Source organism: Melanostigma gelatinosum (genome assembly GCF_949748355.1).
Source record: "Melanostigma gelatinosum genome assembly, chromosome: 2".
Classification (NCBI taxonomy): domain Eukaryota; kingdom Metazoa; phylum Chordata; class Actinopteri; order Perciformes; family Zoarcidae; genus Melanostigma; species Melanostigma gelatinosum.
This window is the reverse complement of record NC_136635.1, coordinates 7,160,080-7,179,783: the sequence shown is the minus strand read 5'-3', so window position 1 is coordinate 7,179,783 and position 19,704 is coordinate 7,160,080. Positions and strand designations below refer to the sequence as shown.

The following is a 19,704-nucleotide window of genomic DNA, read 5'->3' as shown; positions in this document are numbered from 1 at the left end:
GATAAAACCACCAAAAAATGTACACTGAGATGTTATACAAGAAGAAATGAAAATATTTACAGGAGACGTACAGACGGGGGGGGGGGGATACAGAAAGGAAGTGGACACCACTGTCTGTCTTTTGTGGCTCATGTCCATTAATACCAACGTGGGGAAATCTCAGTGCTGCAGCATGAGACGATATTTTAAGCACGTCCAACCGATTTGTGGTTGCGCATTCCACAAAGAAAAAGTGGAAAAAGTTACAGATATAGTTGTGAATGAAATGGGGAGAAAAAAAAGACTTGAGAGCAGAAGTTTGAAGCATTCCTACTTGCACACCTCCACTCTCCTTGGCTTTTGCTACAGGAAGCAATCGTCAGACAGTCAGAAAGTTTCATGAATCGTCAGACGTTGTTGAAGTGTGCGGTGGTGGGTTGTACGGACGCCGTTAAGGCCGTCTGACAAGTTGAATTACACCGGCCCCGTTATTGACGAACATCGGTGGCCGTCCTCACCAACGCTGTCGTCGGCCGAACGGGAGCGAATCACCGCAGCCGTGTTCCAAGCTCTTTGGAGGACAGCCTGAAGCCAGAAGAGGCCGTTAGAGGCGGGGTGTGTGTGTGTGTGTGTGTGTGTGTGTGTGTGTGTGTGTGTGTGTGTGTGTGTGGAAAGCTCACAGTTTGGCAATGAGACGTTCTGCAAAGACATCGGGGCCGACCCATGAAGAACCCGGTTTAAAAAAAAAGTAGTAGCGGGAGATGAACAAGTAAACAAGTTTACAAGACGGACTTAAAAGTTAATGTGTGTGTGTGTGTGTGTGTGCAGCAGAGAGAAAGGGAGAGAGAGAGAGAGAGAGGAATTGAGAATGTTGTCCCTCAGATGGACCCGGTGAGCGACATGTCAGATCTGTCATTTCCCTCATCGGCCGCCCCGCCCGCTTTCCCACAGTCGTCTTCTCCTTGGCCCGATAATGACGCTTAAGAAGGTAATGGTGTAAATGAAAGCTGCCCCCCCCCCACTACCACCCCCATCCTGCATGTCTCTATACCCCTCTCTCTCTCTCTCTCTCTCTCTGGGGAACAAAGAGGCCTTATTATACCTCCCTGTCAGCGTCGCTCGGTGTCTCACCGCTGTACAATCACTGTTTTCAGCAGCAATGTCAGCATGGGGTAAATGGAGAGAGAGAGACTAAGCGAGTGGGCGAGACAGGTGGAAGGAGAATGGGAACCTCTCTCCCCAGTGGCAGTATTCAACAGTAGTTGTCCAGAAGTGCTCTTTTTTATTTTTGTAGTTTGAAGCGCATCGTTCGTTTGCTGAAGATGTCTTTGTGTGGACCTTTCTTCTTTAAAACAGAAAAAAAGGCTTGAACAGGCAGTGTAATTTATTTGAGGCACGCGTTCACACGACACACATATGAACACACACACACACACTCCTTAAGTCGAGAGATATCTTCTTATTGGGGAATCTTTCAATAAATCAATGTGACTTTAAACACATTTCCCAGGCGACGCGGCTGACCTGATAAGAAGTGAACTAATCTCTTTTGAGGCTGCCGGGAGAGCTTTGAACCAAATCTACTGTGCATCTATCACCAAGGTTATTTGTCAATGGCTGCTAATCCCAGGTAAATTTCCCTGGTTTTATATCAGGGGTTCTCATGTCTGAAGTTTCTCGGCCTTGGGAAAATAAGAGAGCGGGCTTACAGAAAGTCGGGGAACAAAAGAAATGTTATGGATTTCAGCAGCAGAACAATGGCTGAGGGAGGGAGAGGGAGCAGAGAGGCACAGAGAGGAGGAGAGAGTTCAGAGTCCTTCTTTACGCCTCACAATCAAAGCTGCTGCGTCGTTATGAAATAGTCTGTTGTTGTAATGCTCATACAATATCAAATGTATTACTTTTAAGCGTACACAGAAGTAAGATGCAATTTTGATTTCTCGTTTTTGCATTTCTTCGTTCCATCGGCATGAACAACAACAACAACAAAATCAATATCTTTTTTTCAACTGACCACACCGTTTTTTGATTATGAGACTCCGGCAGACGGCTGAGATGTCCATTAACAGTAAAAGTACACTTTCAATAATTGGCATATATTTTTCTCCATTAAAGTGAAATAAAATACATTTTCGGCTTCAAAATATCTTTCTGTGGAGAAGAGCAGTGTGTAAAACCTGAGAATACAAGTTTCTATGTCGCCCATGTCGGTAATGCATTAAATATATACTTATGAAGCATGATAATATCTTCACAGCACTGTATAATTAAAGTTATAAGCACTCAGGGATATTTATCATGATGTATTTATTATGATAACTTATAAGGTCAACTGTCTTAACACTTCTTTTGTCGTCTCTCATAGGTAATAATATCTTTGTAATGCACTTTAAAGCGATTAGAAGTCACTCGAAGTGCTCATTGTTTGCTTTATAAGTAAAGTAAAGATGTGTTGCATTTTGTGTGTTGTTGTATAGATTTAATGATATTTTTACTTCACTTAAATCACCTAATGACCACTTAGAATAACTTAAAATAACATTATAATGCATTATTTGAGTGATTATAATGCATTATAAGAATATTATAATGTACAACAACTAATTATAACGCACTTTGACCCTTGCAAAAACCAATGTCACTGAGTGACCAGCAACTATGTAGTATTATGATACTTGACTTTATAAATCATTATAAAAGGCTTTATAATGTTTAATGATTATAGGTTTTCAGCACTATGAATATAAATGAGTGCATACAACTACAATTATACAGTGCGATGAATAGATTATCATAAAAAAATCTCGTTATTTTACATATAACTTAAACATACTAAACATACTTATTTTTTTAAAGATGAATAAATACGATTACAAATTCAAAATAAAAGCCTATGTTTATATCAATGAAAAGTAATGTAGTGTGCAGCAGGAGAACAACGTGTTGGATCTCCTTCTGGTCTTCTAAAGACCATCGCAAGAAAGTATTTCCTGTACACTCCAATGAGGACAAGCCCCCTTTTCTTTGGGAGGAACCCAACCGGTGGAGAGCACCATTGAGGGCTCTGACGCACTACTTTGTACGACATGCTGCCAAAGGTCTCTATGCCCCCCGTCACGATGTGCAGCCCACAGGTCGGAGCGGAGATCCAGGAGGCCCGGCTTCAGGGGTCATGTCTGTGTAATGTACGAGCACCCAATTAGCAGAGCATACAAACTAATGTTTGTGACCAACGTCTGGTCCGACTAGCAGCGTCCCACCCCGCACACACACACACACACACACACACACACACACACACACACACACACACACACACACACACACACACACACACACACACACACACACACGCACACATACACACACACACTGTTTGGCAGTAAATAATTGATCGGACACATTACTGAAAGTGGGGAAGTTTCATGTCTCGGCCATTGTTTTCGTGCCGCACTCCCTCACATGGAAAGAAACCTTTCTTTGATTCCCTTCTTCTTTTTAAATTTTCATCCCCTCTTTCTTGTGCTCTCTCTCTCTCTCTCTTGTAGTCCCCCCCCCCCCCCATGTGTGCAGAAGATCATGGAAAATCTCTTGCCATATCTGTCATCTGTCACGCTCTCTGACGAACAGTTTTGATCTCTCGCTCCTCTGTTTACGGCCGCTGTCAGGCGAAAAGAATCGTAGCCGTGAGTGCTTACACCAGCGCGTAAATAGTTTGACGTGTGGCTCCGTTACAAAGTTGCGGGGAGTAAATAAGGAACCAAACAACCCACGCGGAATTACAATTAAGTTGTGCGTCTGTTTTATGAAATGTTTGGAGCGGCGTGATTTCTGCTCACTCTTTTAACATTTCCGAAGTCTTGATATCAAAAGCGTGTGTGTGTGTGTTGCTTTGTTCCAGTCGGACTCATTGACTCTGAGAGATCAGAGGGTGAGCGCAGAATATTATGGATAGCTACACACACACACACACACACAAGGACACACCACACAGTGGGGATGGCGGAGGAATACGATGTGATTGCTGTTCAATCTTTCCGTGGTGAGGTCATGGTATGAAGGTCCAAGTGACATGGAGGATTTAGAGAAGAAGACTTTCACAGCTGAATGGAACACGTTTCAAATATTCACATTAAATCCCAAACAGCCTCAAGACTCAGTCAGGATGACATCATTCTGCTTTTTTCCACTTTAACTGGAAATTGTAATATTTCGTCAATGTGTATTCTTCAGTTCAAATATTTCTTCTTCTTTTTTTGCATCTTTGGAGATGTTTATTTTGTCTGCATGGCATAAGCCTGCAGTGACTGTCTGACCCACAATCAAGCTGCTGCTTGTGGATTGTTTTTAACTGTGTCTTAAAGTATTTTATTCTCTGAATACACGATAGGAAACACTCTGCTAAGAATGAACTGTGAGATGTTTAATCTCAATGAGGCCTTTCTTTCACTGTTAAAACCCTAAACCTAAACAAAGTTAAGTTGAATGAGGGATGCAGTGGGAAACACATATTTGTGTTCCAGAGTATATTGCATCGTATATAACAATAAGAAAGTACAGTTAATAATTGACAGGACCTTTAAATAGAGATAGGTTGAAATTTGATATTATTGAGCTCAATTCTTGACAATTTATTTTCCTCCACATTTTTTATTTTTACCTTTCTTTCTTTTGTAAAATGTTCTTTTTCTCCTTTTGAGGTAATAATAACACCCCAAAGGTTTCTTTACAGCGCATAAATGGCACATAATGCCAACAGGATGTTGATCCTAAGAGGACTGCATTGCTTTTATATGAATCACTTGAAATCAGTTGGAGCCACTGTAAGTTTATGGCTACGCGGACAACTCGGAGACAAATCAGTACGACTGTCCAGGACAGACGGAAGGCAGAGAGGAAATGACAAGAGAGCGAGGGACACGGAAAAAGAGAAATGGAGAGAGAGAGTGAGCGATTCAGGGAAGAGGCAAAGACGAGGAGGAAGTGGAGGGGTTTGGGGGGGGCTGATCTTGGAAAGGTTTAGTATATCATAATTATCCCGTTAAGTAACGGCGGAGCGGCCTCCCCGGGGGAATTTGTCTTAAATGGAAGATTTGCAAGGAGAACGGGTCAGAGAGAAAAACGGCTTCCAGTCGGCAGGAAATCCTGTTTACATTTACATAATCACATCAACGCTCACTCCTTCTTCTTCTTCGTCTCTTTCTTTTGGGTGCCTTTTCAGAAAAAAAGAAAAACAGGGTGAAAGACAAATGAGGGAGGGCTTTAGGCTGCTGCTTGTCGACGTTTGTTGTTCTTTCTCTTTTTTTTGCTGGCTCTTATTTTCTTAAAAGTGCTGCCAGTGTTGGCAAGAGTGCCTCATTTAAAAAAACAAAAAATGTTTTAAGTCTCTTGCCAACACCTCTCAACATCTTCCCACCTCGTCATGTCCTCTTTAAGTGGAGTTCCTCAGACCTTTTGGCCTGTTTCCCTCGTTTGGCATGGTGGGGAAAAAAGAAGAAGAAAAAAGCTTAAGCATAAATAAGGAATGGCGTGCCCGGCTGTGTGAGCCTTAATTGAGATCTGCTAAGAGCAGGCAGCAGATGTTTGTAGCAGCAACTGTTGAATCATCAGAGACCACGGAAAGCCTGTGAAACCATGTTAAAAACAAGCCAGGTGCTCCAGTTTTTCTTTTTTTCTGTTTTATTCCTCTCTCTCTCTCTCTCTCTCGCTCTCTCTCTCTCTTTACATCATGGAAAAACTGAAGCGGTGATGTGAAAGTGTGTATGAGGAGTTTCTTAGGAGGGGGAAAAAAGAAATGTAAAACACAAATATGTGGGTCAGCAATGGTTTAGCGATGCTAAACCATTGTTCAGTGTCTGCATCCTTCATGTATCTGCCAAACAGGAAAAGAGAAGAAGAAACAAACTGTACGGAATATTTCTCTCGAGTTACCCCTTCATACATTTTAAATATATTTTATGATATACATTGGATACAGTATTATATGTTGATATTGCGGATCGTATTTATTTTAAATAATATTATTTCTAGCTGTGGAGCATCAACCACATCATGAGCATGTAGAGTCGAAAGACTGTGACTCATAAAAGAACAATAACCAAACATGGCTCGGTTACATCCTTCACTAGCTTAGTGGGAACAATTTGTGTCTTTTTGTGTTTAAAAACCTCGGCAGTTCTAACTACGTTCATTAAGTATGGTTTGATTGAAATGCATTGATTTATACGAAGGACGCATGTTTCTGTTTCTTTTTCTTCTTTTGGCCTCCAAAGGCAGTCGAGACAGGTTCAGTGTGAGAACCAACAGATTTACAAAAAGCATTGTCGAGCTCCGTCCCTGAATAGCCCGTCATGTTACAATGACAGAGCACAAAGAGACCAAGAAACTACCTCTCTGCTGGAATAACACCTGCTCCCAGCTTTTCTGTGTGTTTTTAGAAATAAGCCCAATGTGAGCATGACAATAAAGCCAAATAAAATCCTTCAACTTCAAAATATTTCGACACATACTGTAGGCGTGTACAGTCCTTCACAGATTCTCAGTTAATCAAATGACGTAACCAGTTGATAGACGGTAAACATGGGACGTTTGGGGCCCCGTGGGAATTTAGGAAGCACACACACTGAACTAGAGTCAGTACACTGTTCTTATTTAGATGAAGCCTTTTATTTTATTTCTTCCTTTTTTTTTCTTTAATTATTCTTTTTCTTCTAAATGCTAAAATACATTGATACTGGATGATGAAGTACAGAGAGCCGTTCCTCTTCCTCCTCCTCCTCTTCCATGTCTGCCGACTAAGATCCTCACAATCTTAACTCCTCTCATTCATTTACCTGCAACATTTGAAAGCTTGGGAGCAACGCTGGGAAACGGCGACAGGTTCTCCGTGATTATGAATGATAACTATGATAGCTGGGTTACTCTGCTGTCTGTCTTGTTAATCTGCCTCTGTAGAGACTTGCTTTATTTCCATCTCAGGATCTGCATCGTTTATCTCTCCGTCTCTCCAGTCTTTTATTTTCTGCACTTTTGGGGTTTGGCCCTATAACCGATGACGATATTTCAAACCTTTGCACTGAAGCCACTGATTGTTGAGATTTAGGAAAGACTCACCAGTATCCATATTTAATGAAGGGCCTGATATTTCCGCTTCATTACTCATATTCTTTACTTTCCTGTGTGCGTCTTTATGAGTGAGTATTATAGAGTGTAGCAGGGCAACGTACTTAGCGTTGCCCTATATAATATTGCCCTATTTGCTGCGGTCTCTAGTTCGTGTTCTCCTCCCTCTGTGATCTACCGTACATGCATCCTCCATACTGTGCAGCCGCACTTCTTTTGCATCTTCTCCTCGTCCTCTTCTTCAAATGAATGGGTTCGGGGATACATTTCAATGGCCGATTAACAGACTCCGTCTTCCTTCCCATCTGGCTTCGTGCCACACCGAATTAGTAACCAGATATGTCACCACCACCGCGCCGGTACGGATAACGCCGCGTGCTTGTGGGAGGGCCGCGGCTTGCAGATTAGCGCCTACAATTAATACAATTGACTCGCAGGAAGGCCGTCTGCTCTCTTGTGTTTTGTAGTTTACTGCTGCAGCACTTGAAAAGCAAGCAGCGGAGAAGAAGTTCGCACGGCCAGATAAAGGAAAGAGTTTATATATGTGTGTATGTGTGTGTGTGTGTGTGTGGGGGGGGGGGGGGGTTATTGTTGGATTAAACATTGTGCACATCACTGTCTTAACTGGATTCATTCTTTCTATCAAGCCATAGAGATATTCTTCCAACTACATGAAATAAATCATCACAGCTTTTTCTTCTTCTTCCTCATCATCATCATTTGTAGTAGTAGGAGTATAAATAGTCGTACAATAACAATAGATGATTGGAGTTTTTATTTTATTCATTTTAAACACAGCTGTTAAGAGAGGACGTAAACATTGTAAGAATAGATAGGAAGATAAGAAACACTAACTCACACAGAGAGAGGTACATCACCGTGAGTGGAAACACATCTAATGACCGAGACTGAGGCGCTAATCCAAACATCCAGCGGCCTCGCAGCCTTTGTCCGCATCTCAGAGAATGAGAGAAGGATGTTAGTTCATGTAAGTACAAACCTTTCCCCCGCCAAACAAAACAAAACAAAAGAAATATCTATGTCCGATGAGATGACCTCACCTATGCCTGAACAAAAGCTTCCTATTCAGAGAGGGATGGACGGTCGAGATCGTTAGGAAACTCGAGAGCTCAAATCCTTGATTTCCCCGTGAGAACACGAAGGCAACGCAGAGTTATCCGCAATGGCAGACACACACAAAGTTGTGAATACACACACTCAGAAGAGACAAAAAAACAAAAAAATGAAAGAGAGAAAGAAAACAAGTTCTCCAAAATAACAGCCTTCATTTGAATGTGATGGAACCAGGGCACATGGGTAGTCTGGCACTTTAATGATTTCTTTCTCTCTCTCTTCTTTTTTCTGCTCTTTCTATCTCTCTCTCTTTTACATTAGACTACAGGCTTTCTCAAAAGCACAGTGTGTCACAAGCATTTAAGATGTGGCCTTTTTCCCCCCTGCACATTCCAACGCCATTATGCTACATTGTTGCTGAATAAAAGGCGGTATTATGTTCCAGCCCCCCCAGTAAAAAGGGCAGAAGTAGACCCAGTTTTTATCTGCTGAACGAATCAATCAGGATTATGTCAGCTGAAAAGAATCACAGACAGCCGTCGCCAGGCACTGTGTCTCTGTGTGCGTCAGTGTGCTGTATCCCTCCTCTGTGTGCAAAGGATGGGAAATTTGCATCGGAGGAAAGCACTTGTTGGTTATGAACATGCCCAGCTTGGTGACAAAGATGTCATTTGGGGTCTAGAAAGCAAGAGGGATTTCTTTTCTTTCTACTTATGTATTTACCCCCCCCCCCCCCCTCTCAACCCAACCCTTTCTCCTCCTCTGTGGGAGGATTGGAAGGGCACTAATTATCATTTCAGCTGAAATGATTAGGAGATCAAATAGGGATCGAATGCCATTTCCTTCCATTAATGCAGGGGGTTTAGAGTGCCTGTCATGGCTTGGCTTGTCCTAGGGCCTGTGGAGGAAAAAAAACAAAACAGGAAGAAGAGAAAGCGGCGAAGAATGGAGGATAGAGAAGAGGCTTAAGAGGAAGGGGGCGAGGGAGGGACGGGACGGGACAGGGGTTTGGCAACAGAGAGACAGAAGAGTTATTCAGCTAAAAGGCCGATACATTTTGCAAGCGCAAGTTGAAGACCAGAAAGCCATCATTTGAATAGGGGAAGATAATTAGAGCCACTATTTTTCTTGTGTGATTTTTCGACAGCTGTACAGAACCTGAACTCTGAAAAAGTTACGGAGGAACACTGCCAGCCTTTTAGGTGTTGCTGCAGAAGGTTGGTCTGGTCCCCTCCAGAATCCCCCAGAGCGAACAACACATACGTGACTAATGATCAAGACCATGCATTTTCATTTTGGAGGGTTACTTCAGCAAGTTACTTTTTGTACTTCCATAACATTGTGAGACTTGAGAAAAGAACGGATTAGAAAAAGAATCGTCAAAATCGATGCAGGAGAAACAGAGATAACCAGTCTGTAGTTTGGGTTAGGCTCCAAAAATACTGGATCCTACACATCCCATGATGCAGCTTGATAGCATCTCTTTAATAGCGCCCAGTCAAGGCAGGAAGTGGAGCACCAGAATACCCCCTCCATATTGTATGTCTTTACCTCGGTCATCTGAAGACGATGTTCACAGAGTTCAGGAGCGGAGGGACAAACACAGGACTTTCACTTAGGAGACTGCCGTTTGTGTCCCAGGTGAAACTTAACGAGTAACTTTTGTAAGTACTGTTGTTTAAGTCGTTTAACCAAGTAAATCTAAGATGGAAGTTTTATGCCAGTAGGCCCTAAAATACTTTTTTCCCCCCACAGACTTACGTTGGGAAAGAGATGCGTGTTTTTTGATGTAAATGAACTTCCCAGTATGAACACTTGAATAGCCCTTATCTAAATCATAAGGTCCTAAAAGCTGTATAATACACGAATAGCAGAATCCAAAGTTATTTCCCTTGAGCAAGCCAACACCGACCTGAGCTCTCTGGGTCTCCATGGATGCAGATGACCCCGCTTTTTTTATACCCAGGAAGTCAAAGGTTCTTTGGCTTCATGCTCCAATGAGACACTTACAATAGGATACAGCGCCTCCAACGCTGCATTCACTTCTCTTTATGCATCCTTGAAACTGACACGCCATCCCAAACACGTCTGCATTTGACGAGTGGGGAGCGAGTGTTGCTTTTGTAGAGCAGTTGAGACACAGACTGGGGAAGTTGAATAACAGTGGATGGTGCAGCGCAGCTAGCAAACTAAGATAGCTTCCCCCATGTTGGACTCTGTCACGACAGATAGATAAGATAAGATAAGATGGACTTAATTGTCCGAAAGGACATTTGTCTTGGTATCATACAGTGTCTGCTGTTAAAACAATACAAAATAACATATTGCACATATGCATTACATACACAGACTGTCGCCAGTCCACATGCACGCACACACAGTACCTACAGCACAGTAGCCAACAAATACCTGTCACACTGCCCGTCGTACAACACACCTGTAGTGTATAGTTGAGATAATAATAGTACAGTTGCTATTTGCTTTGATGGACAGGGGGACATGACTTAGTTGTCTTTTGTCAGACTGGATGAAGCTCCTCCAGAAGACATTGTGCAACAGGTCTTACAGTACTCCCCATGAGTGAACTGACTTTAAACAAACCATCGACGTGAGAAAAGATCTGTTCTGAATATGCATACAATATATCTGCTAAATCGGCATCCTGTGATATTTCCTTTGATCGTGGCCTTCAAGATTCAACCTCGAAAGTTTGATGCTGAACGCAAAACTTCAGAACACAAAACAAGCGACGCCGAATTGGGAACCGAACAAAGTTGGATGTTTCCATTAAAAAGATCAGAGCAACTCGAGGTGGATAGCTGGAAGATTAGCGAGAAACGGGCGATGCGAAAGGGGCAGGACGGGGAGCGCGGATGAGGTTGTGATTGTTTCAGCACGTCAGATGAGAGAAATGTCAAAGAGAATGTGAGAGATGACCTCTGCGTTCATCGCCCATTAATGACCCTGCAGCTTCATTTTGCCTCTCATCAAAAACATTAGAAAGAAAAAAAACATTTCCTCCTGTCTCCAATAGTCATTTCCCCCCGCATTGTATTTATGTATTGAAAAAAAAGGTAATAGATCAAGCACATTCCATTATTCTCTTATAAGATCATTAGCAAATATAATTAGATATGAAAGAAAGTAATTTGGAGAGGAGAGGGGAGAAAAGCGCTATCAGGCAGAGAAGACAGATTGTAGCATCAGAGTGTTTGGGCTTAAATTGCTCAGCGGAGGTATTATCAAGCCGTCTCTATCAAGCCATCTTTTAGCCTCAGAAATAGTTTTGGAGACAGAGAGCGAGAGATAGAAAGAGGCCACTAACATTCACTTCATTGTGTTTCCCCCAACTGCAATCATTCTTGTCTTTTTTTTTTTTTTTTTTACATTTTTTCCTCGCTTTCTTTCTTCTTCTTCTTTTTTTTGCTCCTCCTCTGAATCCTCCCATCCTGTCACACGCGTCACCTCGTACGAGACCTCAGAGTTTGCAGCGAAACGAAACTGAGTTTATGAAAAGAAAACAAGTTGACACAGAGTCTTCACACACACACAGACACATGCAAAAATAAAAGAAGAAAAAAAAAGAAAACACATTACCACAGACAACAGAAAACAGGTAACCTTTTTTACCCGCACCTCGCACATGTTGTTTCGGCTTTTGTATTATTTTTGCAACTTAAGAAAAAACAGAAACAACACACAAATTGCGCTATTGCCTTGAAGTTGCTTTTTTCGCGAGGAACCTTTCCCCGCCACATGCCTCGTCTCCTCTCTCTCTCTCTCTCTCTCTCTCTCTCTCTCTCTCTCTCTCTCTCTCTCTCTCTCTCTCTCTCTCTCTCTCTCTCTCCACCTGCGCTCACAGGAGTTGTTCCCTCACTCTTTGTTGCACCTTAACACCACACTATGTTTGTCTAATAGGGATCTGAGTCGAAAGCAGACTGGGAGCACAACAATACGGCTGCGTCTCATCACAAATGTGCTCTTTTTTTCCCTCTCTCCCTCACCCCTTCTTCTTCTTCTTCTGCTTCTTCTTCTTCTTCTTCTTCTTTAGGGGTGCTTTGAGGGATTGGGGGGGTGCAGAGGAGGGGTGGCAGGGTGGATGTGGATTTTTCTAGTCTTTTGTGCAAATCACAGGGAATGGTAACTATAAACATCCTGTATTCATTAAAACCATCTAAAAATACAATTTTGGAAGGGGTGTGGGGGGAGGGGGGGGTGCACTCACTTCCTCTCCGCTCCTCCTCGGTGTATACAAGCGGGCCGTGTTATGCCTGGTGCCGTTCGTATTTACATATTTATAAATACTGGGCCGTACAATGCGACAGGGCCGTGCCAAGAACAACACTTTCTGCTCGCGAAGGGTCCGGATGCCTGGGAGAGCGAACAAAGGAGCCACAGCCACCTTCAGTGGCACACCGAGGGCTCACAGAGCTCCACGCTGCACCCCGTTAAAGTTCATCTGGACAGAGACCGGGCAGACATCACTCTTATAGCACTTTATATGAGGCCCGTGTCTACAATGCATTATAAACAGACTTATAGCGCCTTATAATCTGCTCATAGAGCAGTATAATCACAGTCATAAGCACTCATACATATTCATAATGGTTTACATTAGAAGGCATTTTTATAATGACCTAGAAGGTAATGTGTCATAATACTTTATGCTGGTCACTCACCAACATAGTTTCTTGTAAGGATCATCGTGTGTTATATGTCCCATAGTTCTAATAGATTACAGTGTTTTTTTTACAATGCATTATAATCCCTGTAATAAGGCATTATAATGTTATTATGAGCTACCCTAAGTGGTCATTGTTTGCTTCAAGTGAGGTGAAGAAACATCATTAAATCTAAGTTTAAACTTTGTACAAAACACTGTGAGCATTAAGTTCCACTTCATTACAGCTTCCTAACTGACCCAGATGGTCACCAGTCACATGTGGTGTCCCTGTTGTGACCTGTGCAACCAAAGACATGGTTTCCTACATCTTCTATCGTTTTAACACTCACAAACACAAAGCGCTGTACATAGGCCGCATAGAAAGAAGAAGAAAAAACAATCATGAATACAAGTTAAAACATGGTGTAAAAAAGGTAGAACGAGTGAAACTATTAAATAAACATCAACAAATACGACCAGGTGTCAAGTGAAAAGGCAAGTCTGTAAAAATGTGTCTGAACACAGTATTTAAAATAGTAAATAATATGCGTCGTATATGCCATCATAAGATTATCAATTTCTGAAAACATGGGAGATACAATAAAAAGGGAATTTGGTTGAGCTGACCATTTAAGTGCATAGTTTCAACATCTTCTATTGACATTTGGAAAAGCTTGAAGTTGGACACAAAATGTCAGCTCAGTGAAGCTTTCGGCCCTTTTAAAGAAAAAATACCTTTCGACTTTGAAAAATCGATTCCGGCTGAACCCCAACGGTCATCGCAAAATACAAGTGCTGAAGTCATTAGTCAGCTTTATATGTAAGAAACGCACAAATGTGCCACACTGCAAAGAAAAAAGCTTCTTGTGTGATGTATTGCAGACTGCTATTAATGTCAGGTGATGCCTCTGAGACCAGGTGCTCACACTTATTCGCACACACATAGTCCAGTGCGTCCCAAGGCGGTCCTCCGACACATGCTCCGAGTGCGGCGGTACGCCATTGTTCCGTCCTCCTACCCATGTATCCGTTCTGTTAAGCATGACACGTGTATTAACAGCGGATGGATCCTGGAGCTGTGTGTCCTCACACCATATGTTTCCCTTTCCCAGGTCCTATCCTCTCCAACAACCGCCCCGTCTCCATCTGCCGTATCGCAACACGCCACGAGAGGGTGCACTCGCTCTTTCACGTTGTGTTTAAGGAGATTTCAGACAAGCATTTAATGCAGATGTACTGCCGTTCCCTATATACAAGACAATTTACCGAGATGGATTTTTATCACCATCATGTATGCAACCCGTACGACGGGCCGAGTGTTTGAAGGAAACACGTCGATGAGCGTTCATGTGATAAACGAATGCCAGGCAGCTTCTTTTTTTTCCCTGTGTCTGTGAGGTGCATCTGCCGTCTGCCCGAATGGGAAATTAAAAACTGCGAGGGGGAAGTTATGCTAAATCTATAAAGTTGGCCAGGAAATCTCTCTCCCCCTCCGTTCACAGTGGCAGTTGTTTGGGGAGAAGGAGCACCGTGCTTAAATAATAACATTCCAGGTGGCTTAGTTAATGAACAGTGAAAATCAAATATGGGGCCTTAATCTGGAGCTCGTTACGGGAAGTTTCTTTACAGGGAAGTCAAAGGCAGGAAGTGCCCTTGGGGAGAGCGAGGCACTTTTTGGAGCATCAAAACAAGGAGACTTTATTTATTTTGGTTTATGTTATTGTACATAGAATGAAAAGGTGTTAATGTGATGGACATGAGCAGATAAGTGATGGTTAACAGTGGCTCCTTTTGACTATTTGCTCCAGTCAAATTATCTGCTCATGTAGCTCTGACTTTTAATACAGACACCTTGAATTTGAATCAGCTGGGAAATGACTGCTCTAAATGTATGTAGACGCATATGCTCAGCTGTCTGTGTGCAGGCTTCAGTGTCTTATTTACTGTATTAGCTCGCCATCTTGTGGTGAGACTTGGTTCTGAAAACACATCCTTTACTCGTGAGCAATTCTAATGGGATGGGAAAACAGCAGTTAGTCTATAAAAGAGACCAACCCTTCCACATACACAGCTTTACTCTCACAGCTGCTGTGTACGAGCCAATCTGATTGTATCTGATATGTTCCACTTTTTTCAATCGACCAATATCATTAGAATAAACAAAAACAATTTGTAATTCTCCTTTAGTATCAGTGGACCGATGCGGAGCGAAGCGCGCGGAGCACTAAAGCAGAACCCCGTATGAGCCGTGAGTAGTGCACGGTGGTGAGAGTGCTCCGCTCTGCTCACAGAACGCTCCGGAGTCATTACTCAGTGCTGGATCCAAGAGATGTTTTATCACCTTATTAGCTCTTTATTTCCCCTCCGCTACTACGCCGCCACTTCCTTTCATTTTCAGATCCATTTCCGTCCTCGCGAAAAGAAGAAGAAGCAGAAGAAGAGAGAGAAAAAAAAAGCACGGCTCAAATAAACCTGTGTTTTAATTTGTTTTTGTCAGATTCATAACGCCATTTTAAAAGAACATGACATGCAAATGTGTTTGCCGGTGTTTTATTGCAAAATAATTTTCTAAGAAGTTGCTGAGGGAATGAAAGTGAAGAAAGGGGGGGGGGGTTGTGTTATTTAGTGGCCGCCGTTGTGGGACCTAATTACAGTTATGCATTACTTACTGTCTCACCGAGTCTTAAAACTTTTTTTTAAATTAGATTTACTCACTTCAATTCTCACCCGCTGTCACACTTCCTGTCACGCTTATTGAGCCGAACCGACTTGATTGTAACGAGTGCGACGCTCCTCCAGTTGTCATAACCATAACATGTAAGCGTCTCATATCATTTCAGAAATGAGCTTTTCACTGAGCGCCCCATCGCTGTAGATTATGAACAGCACATGCAGCAATCTCATGAATCGAATGCTGACCTGCTGCTTATGGAAAGAGGATCTTCTTACCTTGCTAATAATCACTTCCAGTGATTGTTGTCGTCGTAACAGAACAAAAGAATGCAGTGCATCCTTATAAGTGTGAATTCAGCTACAGCATATGGACCTAGAGGTGATCCGTGGACTTGTTTTATCGAAATGTATTCTATAGATGCGTTTGTTTTATTTCATACCTTTCGACACTAAACGCACATGGTCAGTTTGTTAGCATGCGCAACACAGCAGACGACTGAGTGGCGAAGGTTTCTCTGTCACATCCTTTATGAAGTCTGAATCACGGAGAGACAGTTTAAAGGGTCACTTCACTGAAACGAACAACGTCCAGCAGTGTCTAGCTCATTTGTCCATTCGTATTTGATATTTCAGCCACCACACCGATACAATGGAGGTTATTTATTTCGTTTTTTGGGGGGGGGAATTATATTTAACAGCAAAAAAGCATGTCCCTGTCATCCGGGATACTCCAAACACTTGTCTCTGGGTAGTTTCCACTGGGACTACTTGATACCAAAGAAATAGTCCCTCTGAAAACTGTTGATAGGGAAGCATATGTATTATCCAATTCTATTTACCTCCATTGTATCGGGATGAACCTGCACCAATTAAAACAAAACTATCCAAAACTATCTTTAAGACTAGATATGACTGATATGACGGTAAGTGAAACATTTTTGTTTTCTGTACATTTTGGTGAAATGACCCTCTAAATTCTAAAGGCTTAAACGTTTGACCCAATTGTCTGCGGGCCATTGTACAAAGCAGACAGTCTCAAATATCTCATCCATCCATTTAGCCCCACTTGACCATATAATGCAATGCTTCAGCTGTGTGTGTGTGTGTGTGTGTGTGTGGGTGCGTGTACTTGCTGCATGGTGGGGGTCAGTGTGTTGGGTCCGTGGTGCTAATCTGCCTCTTGTTCTCTCATTGGCCGTAGTGCATCTCTGGGTAGGAGAGGAGGACCAGCCAATGACCCACGACCCCGCGCTGACCCACGGCCCCAACCATCTTAACAACGACCTTAACCACCCTAACAACCATAACCTAGGTGACCCAGAGGGGCTGGACAAAGACTAACGGCACCACACCGGAGCAAGGCAGGAGGATGAGGATGGTGATGATGAAGGCGATGAGGAGGAGGATGAAGGATAAATGAAGGACTACACTATAACAAAGACTTTATTTAAGATGAAAAAAAAAAAAACACATACTACCGTCAGAGTCAAGAGAAGGCATGAACTATATGAAGGACAGTGTGGGACAGCTTCCTGTTGGGGACGGATTTGCGAGATTGCTTGGACACTAAACGAAGTGAGGGCAACTTTCCCGTTTTGTCTCCCGTGGTCTGAATGCCCTCATGTCTTTGTTGTCTTCTCTCTTATACTATGTTGTTTTTTTTTCCTTTTTTCTTTCGATGAAACTACCTGTCTGATTAGCACTTCCTGTAACCGGCACCGCAGATCTCTGATACATTCCTTGAGCTAGAAAGGTGTGTCTTTTTTTTAAGAAGAAGAAAAAAACAAAACAAAAGTAGGTCTGAAGTGTAGCGCTTAATCGAATGCTTTCAAAGACTTTTTTCCTCTACTGTCGAATGAAGAAGACAGTTATTTCACCGTTATATCGTACCTGGAATGTATTCTACTGTAGATTAGAAACTCGACTTTACCGGGGCTGTTGACAGAGACCAAGCACATTTTTTCTGTCAGAACAGCCACACGAGTCCCCATGATGCATCACACCGATTGTGGTTCAAGGACAGGGCACCGTATGACAATCTGCAACGCAAGAAAGAACAACACAACCCAGAGTTGACTTTTGACGATGGTGGTGCTAATGATGATTGTGAAGAAGAAAGACTATTCAAACTGCCCTAAATGTACTTATAATACTACAGTATACCCCCCCCCCCCCTCTCTCTCCATACCCAGGCCAGTACAGGCCATCACCCTGCTATGTGGCTCCCTTTGTCTTTTTTTTTCTTTTCTTGTTCTTGTATCATTCGACACAGCGCCCATAGTCGCGTAATGTACATAGAGAGATATACAGTAGTTAAAAAAAAGACATTTTAAAGCATTTGTGACAAGGGAGAAGCAAAGAAGTGACAGTAGTTTACACGGCCGCGCTCTCAAAAAGGCCGGCATTCTTCTAGAGTTTGACTGAGAAGAAGTTTCAAAAAAAAGAAAAGAAAGAAAGAAGGGGGGAACAGTTTCTTTCTCTATCGCCCTCCACCCCCCTCTCTCTCTTCATCTCTCACGTCAAACCTCAAGGACTTTAGTGTCGCAGATGTTTCTAAAACACTGCCACCGATCATTGTTGCACAGTGTTACTGACTACTGAAAAATGGTTTGATGTATTTACTTTAAGATGAGTAAAAAAAAGAAAAGAACAAAAGAACAAAAAAAACAGGAAAAAAGACATTGTGTATAGCCTTAGATACAAGTCATCTGTTATTGCTTCTACAATATGTAGCTGTGCTAGACTGTAGGATGTAGGGTTGATTTTAATTTGATTTTTTTTTATATGTACTGTACATTAATGCCTTCTCCATATAATGATAAAAAAGAGGAAAAAGATGACAATCGTCTCCTGTGCTGCGAACATATTTGCCCCCATATATACAGAATCCATTATGCATAGAGGGACTTAATCCTTTCTTATTTCTTTCATTTGTTTCGGTTCTCTGAAGTATTTTGCACTGTGATAGTATTATAAATCCAACCTATACAGTACAGAACTAGCTAACTAACTAAACTGAAGGTGTGTGTTCGTGTGTCCCTTGGCATTGTGAAATGTTTCTACGTCATTTTTTTGTGAAACCCAGAGAATAATTCTAATGCGGTATGTACAGTCCAACTATGATACTCATTTCAGTTTGAGCAACCTCTATACTGTATGTGGCTTCGACAAATTGTCACCCCCCCCCCCCCCCCCCGATTTATTTCGTACGCGGTTTCCCCCTTTCGGGCCTGCAGCATAAGGCCCGTTTCGCTTTAGCCTGCGTGATTTTCTGTGCTCAAATTCCACCTTCAGGAGATTTTGCTGCAGTACAGCCTCTGTTTCTTTTTGGTTTTCATTTTGATTTGATTTATGTAGAGTACAAATAACCATTCTTTCAACTCCAATATGCCAGGAAAGGAGGGGATAAAAAGCTAAAATAATAAAGAGTGAGACATATGAAAAGTGATGGTTGTAGGGAAATATAACAGGGTGTTTTGAAGGGAGGAATTCTGGAAATGGGGTCCGAGTGAACCAATCAGACGAATCCTGCTGGAGGCACTGATCAGTGGCTTTGACCTCTGACCCCATCTCTGTTTTCCAGGCGTGTAAAGAAGAGAGATTAATGGCGAGAGTCTCACTAGGGCTCTCTCCTTCTCTGAACCAGCTATAATGAGCATTCCACTCCACATATTATGTACAAAACCTGTCTTGTGAGCTGAACACTCTTTATGTTTCACTGTACCCTCATGGCAGATGCTTTGTTTTGTAACTACTGAACTGTACTTATAGTAAAAATAAAATGTATTCAAACTAAAAAAAAAAAAAAAAAAAATGAATTCTCACAGAGCAAACGGCCTGTTTCATGTTTTTATTTTCATTTTCTTGATTTCTAACAGAGCGAGAGTCAGGAGTGCGAGCCGGCGTGTCGGAGTGTCACTGTTGCGATCAGAAGTGGCTAAACTGTTTGGAGAGTTAGTCCATCACTCCCGACGCAACTTATTATCTCTCAGTCAATTTGATGGCAAAGCTTCACGGACCGCGATCATGATGTTGAATACGCACAACTAAATTACTGACTGCACCACTGTCTCTCCCAAAGGTGTCCACGAAGTAGCTGTAGTGAAACAACATGGGCTCAGAGCATCCCTCGTGGCTGAATGCAGAGGGAAGATTCAGACATTTAAATCTGAGCCAACACCACTTTCTGATTC

At 42.4% G+C, this 19,704-nt stretch overlaps 1 protein-coding gene across 1 annotated transcript in view; it reads left to right on the top strand.

The window, feature by feature from the left end:
• znf536 (zinc finger protein 536) overlaps positions 1 to 19,280 on the top strand; it is a 121,270-nt gene extending 101,990 nt beyond the window's left edge. The window contains exon 5 of the mRNA XM_079293836.1: positions 16,713 to 19,280. Coding sequence (XP_079149962.1) covers positions 16,713 to 16,852 — 140 coding nt within the window. The 3' untranslated portion in view covers positions 16,853 to 19,280. The remainder of the gene's footprint in view (positions 1 to 16,712) is intronic.
• Positions 19,281 to 19,704: the final 424 nt, after the last annotated feature.